The sequence below is a fragment of the Cryptomeria japonica genome, chromosome 1 (genome assembly GCF_030272615.1).
Source record: "Cryptomeria japonica chromosome 1, Sugi_1.0, whole genome shotgun sequence".
NCBI classification, from domain to species: Eukaryota; Viridiplantae; Streptophyta; class Pinopsida; order Cupressales; family Cupressaceae; genus Cryptomeria; species Cryptomeria japonica.
This window is the reverse complement of record NC_081405.1, coordinates 642470514-642481891: the sequence shown is the minus strand read 5'-3', so window position 1 is coordinate 642481891 and position 11378 is coordinate 642470514. Positions and strand designations below refer to the sequence as shown.

At 36.0% G+C, this 11378-nt stretch overlaps 1 protein-coding gene across 3 annotated transcripts in view; it reads right to left on the bottom strand.

The window, feature by feature from the left end:
• Positions 1–328: 328 nt before the first annotated feature.
• LOC131042467 (uncharacterized) overlaps positions 329–11378 on the bottom strand; it is a 254284-nt gene continuing 243234 nt past the window's right edge. For all 3 annotated transcript variants that reach the window (XM_057975760.2, XM_059220584.1, XM_059220580.1), the window contains 11 exons: positions 8941–9118; positions 8597–8745; positions 8284–8410; positions 7840–8061; positions 7251–7610; positions 6475–6633; positions 6052–6363; positions 5663–5977; positions 5416–5474; positions 1363–1474; positions 329–903 (listed from right to left, as the gene is read on the bottom strand). In XM_057975760.2, the coding sequence (XP_057831743.2) occupies positions 589–903; positions 1363–1474; positions 5416–5474; positions 5663–5977; positions 6052–6363; positions 6475–6633; positions 7251–7610; positions 7840–8061; positions 8284–8410; positions 8597–8745; positions 8941–9118 (2308 nt within the window). In that variant the 3' untranslated portion in view covers positions 329–588. The remainder of the gene's footprint in view (positions 904–1362; positions 1475–5415; positions 5475–5662; positions 5978–6051; positions 6364–6474; positions 6634–7250; positions 7611–7839; positions 8062–8283; positions 8411–8596; positions 8746–8940; positions 9119–11378) is intronic.

Here is an 11378-nt window from a genome sequence, read left to right as displayed (position 1 = left end):
TGCCAATCTACTCATTTTTGGCGATTTTTCAAAAACTGGGCATGCTAAAGATCATCAAATTTTCAAGACGTGTCAGATTTACTGTAAATGTAAATAAATTATTGGATTCTTGCTGTGCAAATGTATAAATATAACTTTCTAAGTTCTTCCAGAGAATTCATCTGTAACTAGTAATACATATATTTCTTTAAACATTCTCAACTTGTGAATGCTTCTTTCCTCAAAAAGCTTTCTCTTGTGAAAACAAGCAGGTATAAAAGTAACACAGAAACTCTGTACATCTCTGGAAGTAGCATGACAAAAATAGACATAATGCGAACTCACAGAGTAGATTCTAAATAAAACTGCCCAATTGACATTTAAGAATAGTTAGTTAACTCTCGCCACTGTACAAATTTTAATTGGTGGAGTTCCTTGTAATACAAGATAAACAATCGGAGGGAGCACCTCACCACAATCAGGTGTTTGTTGCGATTAATCGAATGAACATATTCTCAGACCAAGCTTAAGAATATAGGACATCCTCTAGTTAGGGAGATGCTACATTTCAAATACTGTTTTTCAAATGATACATGGAAAATACCAAGACTATGTTAGTACAGAATAGGCAATGTTCTGTGAGGGTGCTTGATGGTCCCTGCGAGCGATAAATGTATGTGCATCATTTTGGACTCTCCAAATACTACATTCCCAAAGGTCGCCATCTCTATGGTCTCTCAGCAGAGGCTGCTTTTCAAAATCAACATTTTTCACACAATCTTCCCTAACACAGTAAGCTAAACATGGGTCTGGCTCATAGTAATCTGGAATAACAACACAGCCAATAGCTACATAGCCAGGTGGAGGATGCGGTATCCAAATTGCCAATGTGTCTCTTGTTCCACTGTCTGTATTACGCCAAATCTGAAAAAAGAGTCAAATTGTAAGGAAAAAAGATACTAAACCCTAAGTGTTAATACCATCAGAAATTGACAATTACACTTCTATACAATATAAAACAGCTGCTATAAATGCCATGCATGTAATCTGAGCACCAAAAAGTATTAAACAAAACAAAACTACTATCAAAGAGAACCAATTATATCTCTATACAAAACAAAGCAGACACCATATATGCTATGCATGTAATATGGGTGCAAAAAAATAACATATTTACACGAGTTATTCTTTTTATGCACCTTTTTTATCCAATGTCAAATATGATAGCAACAACAAAATCTTCACTTCACTTAAAAACTAATGAAAACCCAATGCATCTGTCTTAACCATGTGCAGCAGACAATTAAATAAAAATATCTTCAATCTCCTGCTTTTGATGATATCAGATATATATATCACAATTCTTGAGCAAAATGAACCTACCAAATCAAAGCCCACAGGCTGAATAAACCTTCCATCAGACCTGTTTGCATACACCATAACACTCGCTGGTGGATTATAAGAGCGCTGAACAATATCTCCCACTGAAATATATCTGAGAGCACAATTTAGGCTTAGCATAATAGAACAGAAAACGACGCATAATTTCAATTTTGCTCTATCTTTTCTAAAAATAAGTTTTTATAATAAAATAAAGTTCTGTAAAGCCATTCAACACCTAAGCAGCAAACATAAACATAAATCAACAGCACAATTCAACAGCTGATATATGCAGAAAAATAACACCTATAGATTGCATATACAGTATACTCAATGTCTGGACTCTACACATGAACATGTGTCAAAGGATATCTTTAGGACAAACATAATATTCAAACCCCTGAAGATACATTGTATGTTTTCAAGAACCTTTCGCTTTCAATAAAAAGTCTTAAGGCTGATTTTCCAGAATAAATCCTAATTGATAGCAATCAATGTCCGGTAGTACTAACATGCAAAGTCAACAGCCTGACCCCACGAAAAAATATCCAATCTCTTGACTAGTTTCAGTCATGGGAAGAAGTTGGCTGTTTTATACTGGTAGTTTCCCCAGCGGATTCTTAAGTTGGTGACCATGTTGCTGGTATCTGATATAAAGCTTATCTCCCCTTTGTCCTGTTCCTTTAGTTTGGGTAACAAAAACATATCTTCTAAATTCTGCTCTCAAAATGTAATAAACTATCTCAGTGGCTGCTCATTCTGAAGTGCCCTAACTTCGCCAATTTTAAAAATAATAATTCTCAACCAAGGAAACACAGGAGCAGCCATTTTTAATGCATCCCTGTTTCCGGAATGTTCCAGGGATGGGGGTATGCATCGGGGGCATCTTTGCACCATCCTGAAAAATCCAAAAGCCTCCATGATGCAAAGAAAAGAGAAAGGGGACAGCCGGCCATCCCCGCTTTTTCGAACACATTAATTAAAAAAAAACACAAAAAGCAATAAGAAAACATTTTAATCATTTTTTGTAGGACCCCATACCCCAGGTCCCCCTAAATGGAAAAAACAGCCTCATCTGAATGCCATTTGATTTCATTTATGTTTGTCAAAAAGAAATTGCAGGCTGCAGCAGGGTTAGAAGTTGTAAGAAAAACATATTATTTTAACAAAGTTTGAAGGAATTGTAAGAGATGTTGAATCCAAGGCATATTTGGCTAAGTTACCGGGTTCTGCAGGGGAACCCCCTGGTTCCTAGTATGGTTCCCCCCGGGTCCCAGACCTGGTCTGGTTCCCCCTAGGTTTGGACAGGTCCTGCCCTGCGAACCTGGGCAGAATTTTGGAGAATTTCAAGGAACTTGGGATGAATTTGGCACTAAAGTAAAAAAATTTAACCCTTTTAAAGTGTTTTTTTCGCCAAAAAGGTCTGATGTGTTAAATTCAGTTGATGTTATGAATTGTATGAGAGCCCCTCAGGGCATTCTTGCTTCAAGGTACGCCTACCAAAGTCTCCAATATGCAACAAATAGTGAGTTACAAGTATGCAATACGTTTTTGAACACACCCAGCATTGAATAGATCCCTCCAAATGCAGGAATAGACAGCTATACACCAATAAAGGATAGGGAAACTCTGTATCAGGTAGCAAAGCAAGTAAGCTCACCCAGCTAATTTCCAAATTCATTAACAACACTCTAGAAAACCTCAACCTGTACCAGCACCTTAAATATTAACTCCAACACATACCAAGACTCATTGAAGGATTGAAAGCATTCAGCTTACTGCACTAAACAACCACCTACAGGTATGCTTGTGATTTGCTGCTGAAACAACATGCCTGGAATTCGGCCCATCAAAACATGGTTTTCTCTTGAGTTTCTACATGCAAAACCCATCAATGCTTTACCTCCAATTCAAGGCTCCACAAGATGAACTAAATAACATCCCCAGGACGCAGCAACTAGGCTACCATGTCCACACATCAGCACCCATCAGTTTGGTATATACACCATGACAATCAAATTTTGACTATTAATATGGTGGTGTATTTTGCTATGTTATTTGATTATTAGCATAGTGGTGTATTTTTTACTTAACTACTGTTACATATATGTATATATTTTTTACTGTTATATGTCTTTGTACTAACAAACCCAAAACAAACCCAAAACCGCCAAAAAATTTTTGGCTGAACCCACTAACCCAAATCTCGAACCGGAACCGGTAAACTTAGATATTTGGTAGTGAAACAACAATTTCTTGAAAGAGGTAAGTCATTCTTTTCTTTTCTTTTATTTTTTCAAATTTTTCTCCAAGCTTAAATTAAAAAATGTCTGGAATTTTTCAATTTTCAATTTAGAGTTTCATTAAATCTCACAAAACCAACATGAGCAGCACCAGGAATGATTTTTATTGACAATGTAGTGTGTGACACTCAAGTAAATGCAAGAGCTCCAACCTCACCAGAGTGTTGGGGTTAGAGGTGAACAGCCACCAAACCCATTTGAGTGCCCTTTAGTTGTCTTGAAACCTTATGCAAAGGGTCCTTTTAACCCAAATAAATTATATATAAAAAAAAAACCTCTTCTCCAATTTGTGACAGCCGTAGATACCCAAATAAAATTCAAGAGGGAATAGGGTGTGGTTTTGTCACGTTTGCAAGAAAGATTTTAGAGGGAACTACACAAAGGTATGGTCTCGTTTCTTGAGTGTTACAATCTGTGGGATTAAGGTTTATCGAATAATAGGGAGAATAAGAAGGTAGAGGCTCATATAGATTGCACATGGAGGTGGAAATGAGATCTACAGGTGTGCCAATGCTAGTACATTCTTCTGCATGTGGACAATCATATATGTCTATGCTATCCATGGTTGGTCATGGAATAAGCGATATTGCCACAAAAGGAAAGAGGAAGATTAGTGGTGGTGAGAGGCCATAAGCAATTGCAAGTATGTTTTATGTGCAAGCATGGGATGCAACGGATTCTTTCATTGTTAATTTTTTTAATGCCCATGTCATCCCATTTCATGTCGCCCGTTCCTCTTATTTCAAACAAATGATCAAAGACATAGTCTCTATTGATCCCTCATTTGTAGCCCCTAGAGATCACAAACTATGCACTACCCTCCTAGACAAAGAATATTCTAAGGTTAATTTGTTAATGTAAGGATATGAGGCAAACTTGGATTAGGACATGTTCTATTGTGATTGATGGGTGGACTGATATTAGACATTGACAACTCATCAATTTCATAGTCACATGCCCAGCTAGATCTTATTTTCTTAAAGAAAAAAATAAGAATGCAAACTATCCATATCTATATCCATATCCGTATATGTATCCCCATCCATGTCAACGTGACTTTGATTTAAACTTTCACAATTTAAAAAAAATATATCCTTAAATGGTAAACCTATTTTGTCTTAGAGGCTAAAATAGATTGAGGATGGGTTGGACGAATGTTGTTTCCAAACAAAACAAACAATAATCATGGGTTTATATGATTATTAATATTATTTTATTTACTTGGCGAAAGCCTTCATTTAAACCCACAAAAGACTCAGCTTAATAAGCAACAAAACATTATATGCATAAAATATAAAAAAATCCACAACTGTTACTAATGAAGATGATATTATCTTTATCATGTCCAATTTGGAAGGGTAAAAACTGTTCTTGCAGGAAATGAATTATAATTCTGTAATTTTATTAGTAAAAGGAGAGGAATTTCAGCCACCAGCCACAGAACGAAATGTATGCTTGCTGATGAATCAGATGCAACAAAGCCTCTAGCACAAACTTAAAATTTGGAAAACTGAGTCAACTGAATTCTCATTTTTCAGACTTGGAAATCTCAGCCAAGAGTCAGAAGTAAGAATAGACAGAGATAGCTAGGGTACCATTGTAAAGATAAACAAAATTGTTGCTTGGATTCAAGATTTGCTAACAGCACCAGCAGAAACAACAATGAAAAAAATCATAAATCAAACTGTAAGTTCCATTCAAATGATGGAAAGAGTATACATCAAAAAGTAGAAGAGATGAAATCCTGGCATACCCATTTGGACAAATCGGACGCCATACTGAAATCTGATAATTTCTATTCCAGTACAATTTCTGTTTCAGAAAACAAAGGAATTAGAATTCAACATGCCATGTTGTAATGGAAATCTATAAGAACAGTAAAGAAGAATTGATCCTCAAAGTCCAAGTGGATGATGTAATTTAGATTGGGCAATACACAAACTTTAACAAGAAAAATGTCTTTTTGCCACATCTGCAAAGCAAGTCCTGAAATAACCAACCTTGTCAGACCAAACAAGAGTTAGCTGGTTTATAAACTTTCCACTGGCAGAATTGCTGTACGAAGAACTTGGTAAAGCTAAAGTGTACTCCATGTCTTTCTGTTGAGCATGTCTTGTATCATGGTTTGACAGTGAATCTGGACCTCTGCCAAATATAGATTGTCCTGCAACAGTTCCTAAAAGAGTACCAAAAGTTGTTGTGACAGGAATAGTAATTGGTGCTACCATTCCTGTAAAAAATCCAAATGATGCTCCAGTCCCTGCACCAGCACTGACACCTGCATATGGTTTCCTTACCTTTTTCTTCTCCAGTACCTGTATTGTACAAGCAACTCAGACTAAGAGAATCAGTGCAATCAAAGTATGATTTTAGGTAAAGAAAAATATACCTGAGACTGAATCCCCGAACGATTGGACCGATAAGTATTTCTAGCTTGCTGAATTGCATTATGTATTTCTTCAGCCTGCCGGGATTCACGATGGCATTTGATAACACGCATGGTTTCTTTGGATTCAAATATTCTAGAATCCTGAGATGAATGACGTAAATTAAGGATCACCCGAGAAGGTTGATAACCAGGTGGATCCTTTTTTCCATTCCTTAATTCCACTGACACCAAATCATCCCATACTACATCCCATACTATAGTACAAGGCTCTCTTGAGGGGTCAGATTTTCTCTGTACAACGGAGGTTGGACTCTGCAGCCATGGTAATTGAAGATGTAAGAGGGGCACAGTATATCAGCTAAGGTCATAAAACTGAAGCAGTTATTTCTAGCAAACATAAGGACAATCTACTGTTACACATACTTGTAACAACATTACTCGCCGATGAGTAATTATAGCAGTTCTTCCTTTTGGAAGGTTATAATGATCTTCATATGCATCCGAAAAGGCAAACTTGCCTCGGACTTTGAAAAAATCTATTTGCCCAAACAAGGCACCACGCTCAGCAAGTTGCAGCAGAACCTTATAACAGAAATAATAAAAATAAGAAAGGTAAGGAATAAATCCCAGACTATCTTACAAGATGCAAATGTACAAGAACAGAAATATCCTGCATACTTCCAGACAAAAATAAAGATAAAAGAATGTCATGGATTCACTCAGTATGTCAAAATAACATATACTTTTTTCTAGAAATATAGCAACTTAAGTCTTACACTACAAATGTAATTGTTTGGTGTCTTTATAGTTTAATTGCTGCATCAATGACTACGTTTACCATCAAATGAAAAATCAGTGCTGCTGCTCAGGTTTTCTGTATTTCTACTTTCTCTCAAAAATTTGACAATACACATGGACTATCAATAGAAAAAATCATAGGGATGTTAAAACTGTTCTGAACAATAATCTCACCACATTCAATCTGTTATCAGTGACATAAATTCTAAAATGATTTTTTGTTAAACAAATGGAGCTGATGAGATATTCTCAAGCTTACTCTAGACCAGCTTTTAGCTTATTTGTTCACAGAAAAAGGAACAGAATATTTTGTTGTTTATCAGCCAAACACAAAAATTACATTTCAAAAGCAGATGAAAAATGACAGTAACACAACAAAGGATGTAAACACAAATCCTTACCTGGCCTTGAGCTTTATACTCATCATATGGCCGCAGGACATTGTCCCCACTAATTGCTCGAGGTAGTCGGCGCCGAAGGAGTTGCTCTTCAGAAGTTATCGCTGCAGCAATTTTCATCCTCATTGCATTTGCACCTTCCGTTGTTTTTGACAGAAGGTCAAGAACCCCACTCATTGGCTGGGCTGCTACTCCAATTATTCCTTTCCCAACACCCTGAACAAAACCCTCAACACCAGAAGATTTAGCACCTTCAAGTGGCTTTGTCACAATGCCTGTAACCCCACGAATTAGTCCTTTGGCAAAAGCCCCACCACCTTCTCGAATAACATCACCAATGTCTTCAACTGATCCTTTGCTATCCTGTAGCATGAAATTAATTAACAATTGAAATTTTATCTGAGAATTTTACAAAATTGTTGATGTATCAATGTATTGTCCCAACTCCTTGGAAAACGAACAAACAAAATTGAGCCTTGGCATTTTGATTGAATCTCATTCTAAAGACACCTCTTAAGCATACCAATTCAAACAATGACATGCCAAGCAAAGGAGATGACAGACTGCATAATGATAAAAATAAAAAATAAACCTGTCTCTGTCGACTTTGTATAAACTTCTTATCCATTGACAATGCAGCAACACCTTTGCTCATATGCCCAAGAGCACTGCTTGCATTTCCAAGAATATCGACACCATAGATCAATTGAAGGGGCTGACTAAGAAGATCTTTGCGGACATTTGATATAGCTGCAGCAAGCAACTCACTCTGACGCATACAAATATCCTCATGTACATGAGCTGCAATTCGAACCTGTTATTATAGGGAAAAAAAAAATAAGAAATATATTCTTCCATTATTAAGACAAATAGTGATATAATAGCCACAATAGGTATGTCTCTGATAGCTATAGAACTAAAGCACCCTGCCTGCATAGCATATTGATAATATTTGATGTTCCACCTAATAAATAAAGGTTGTCAAGTGTCAACAAAATACAAAACGTTGAAGGATGCTTAAGTTCTACAAACTTACTGGCATGTTTTCAGTGTTGCCCAAGGCAGTCATCAAAGAAGCCCAGAAGCCAAGAACTCCTCTTGGCCTTTGTGTTGGTGACATTGCCAATGATACTTTGAATCGGATCTCAGGCATATTCAGAAGACTTTTTAGAATGCAAATGACAGAGAATCAGAAAATATAAAAATTGCCAAGAATACTGAAAAAAAAATATTGCAAATAAATAATGGAATAATGGATGCATAAAAGTTCCTTGTCATCAAAGGCACAGAATGATAACTATTAAAACAGCATGAATTCATTGTAATTCACATGAATAGTTCTAATATACCCTATTCGTATAATAGGATCGACCGCCACATCAGTTGTCTGGCTGCTGTTTAGTCTCCCAACATTTAGTTTCTGGAACATCTCATGGAGTCGCCAGATAAATGGTTCATGAATTTTAACCATAAATAAGACATTCTGTGAGCTTGGACCCTGCAAAAGCTCAAAATATTAAGGTCTTCAACTGACAATAATTTGTAATCATTCAATATTTGATTTTCCATTTACAAATATTTGAAAACAAAACCTGAAATTTGATTAGATGGCATCTGACAGTTCTTTTAGTCTATTCATATTTTCTGTTCTTAACAATGAACAATTAATAGCTTGTCTTTTCATTAACCATACCTGTAAACCAAAGTAGGGGTACACATAATTATCTGGTGACCCATGATCTTGCATCACAATTGTGAACTTCAGTAGAAACTCAAGCTGGTTGGTGGCAATTTGTGGTCTAAATAAAACTGCCATTGGTGTTAATGGTAGTTGATTATCAACTTGAAGTCCGTCCAATCGTAATTTGAACCTGAAAAGACCATGATTATTTAGTGCTATCATGCTCTCAATTAACTTCAAATTCTGTTTGTGCGTTTGTAAAACATATACCTCACTAAATGCAGACTTTTGATTTTGGAAGGGATTAACTTATAACAATTTTATTAACTACAGGCTTAAATTTCTACAGATAGATAGATTTATAAAATTCAAAAAGATGGCAAATACGCTTTCAAGGCAAGATCTTAAATAATTTATATAAATTTACAACTTATGGAGAAAAATGACAGAAAATTATTGTTTACGACCCTTACATCACCATTAGACTGCAAACAGAAATGTAGAGAAAGCAATTCATTTTTGCATGCAAAAGCAATCTAGTGGCTCGTTTTTATTCCTACTCATATTTTAAATAATCTGGGGTATACTCCTTTAGTGTCCATAGAACTAATGAATATTCTCCTTTTTCTACTCATTTTTTCCATTGCTTATCTATATACATGATCCATTTAGGATCACACCTGCCTAACAAAGAGGTCTTCAAACCCCAAAACTTAGTCTAACTCATGAGGAAATGTTTCCTCATAAACTTTCCAGTGGAAACCATTTGGCCTTTCCTGATCAGTCATTGTAACACATCAATAAGCATTATTCAAATAGCCTTTTGGTTTTATGTTTTTTCCCGCACCCTGCCTGTTTCTTGCAGAGGGGATGTTTCTGAGCCGCAGGGGACAGCCAGAAGTCCCCGAAACAGCCAGCAGACTCCTAGGAGTTCCCCTGGCTGTCCTGAGGACTTCTAGCCATCCCCTATGACCAAGACTTATTTCCAAAGGCAAATTAAAAGAAAAAGCACTTTTTTACCTTGCATAGAATGTTCAGCTGGGCCCAACAAGACCCCAAAATAACAATAAAAGATTAGAAACCCTAATCTAAGCATAAAAGTTAAAACAAACAAATAGAAGCAAAACTCATTCATTTTTTACATTTGCAAACAAGGAGAAGAGCAGCAAGAGGAGAAGGAGCCCCTCATATGGCAGTGACTTAGACAAAGACTTGAGCTCTGATCTTGATTTAGACTCTTAGACCTAGCTTGTGCTCATTATAGACAGCCATATATTTTCTTAGTTCTATCTTGACATTATTATGGACAGCTGATTATGGACATCCATGTTTTTTGTTTACAGTTTGTCATTTCATACTTATGGATGTTTAATATTTATGTCTATTATGGATGTTTATGACATATGCTTATTGACAATGATGAATGAAAGCATTTTCATTTTGGCAAACTGTTTGTCGATTCTCATGTGAAATCTCAATTCAAGTCTAATGCTATGTATTAATGTCTATGATAAATGTTTTATCTTTGTCATGATATGCATATTTGAAATTTCTCTATGTTTTAAAAAAAACCCCTATTTTTTAATAGTCATCCCCTGCCGTCCCCTCAAAAATGGCCCAAAAGTACCCCCATAATGGAAACATGTCCCACCATCCCCGCCCCCCAAAACTCTGTGGAACATAGGTTCTCAACCATGGAATATGTCCTCCACAAAAGGCAATATTTGCTTGGTTCCATTCTTCTCATCTAATATGTATGGCTTAATTAAATTCAGATTTTGCACATTGACAACTGAATATATGTGTGCATATAGGAATGCAGAACATTCAAATTGGTTGGAGAACTTTTCGTTGCCGCTAAAGCCTGTTTTTGTTTAAGAATAACCAGCTCATTTCCAAGCTTTATACATTATGAGTTGCTCAACATTGGTCATGTTTTGCATTTTACTTGTGTTAAAATGTCTGCATATGTCAATGCAGTTTTTGGTGACTATGCTTTATCATCTCTATAAGATTTGCATATTTTGTTGTTTTATCATTCTCTATAAATTTCACATATTTATTGGCATCTGAGCTCTTTGCAACTCTGATGTACTCCGTTGCTCAAGAATGACATCACATGGGATCTCCAGCAAGAAATTCAAGCAGATTGCAAATTAAGATGAATATGTTGTATTACAAACCATTTTGTGTAGTACTTTTTCTTAGTGGAAGCCTCTCATCCTAGGGTTTGATATTCATTTGATTATATCACCTCAGAAGATGGGCAAGACAATAAAGCAATTTATCTACGATCTTTCTAGCCACCTTGAGAGGTGTAGTGATTGATTATAGTCATGCTCAAAGGATGAAACAAGTTCTCTAGGTGTCCTATTTCATTAGCTACTAGGGTTTGATATTCATTTGATTATATCACCTCAGAAGATGGGCAAGACAATAAAGCAATTTAT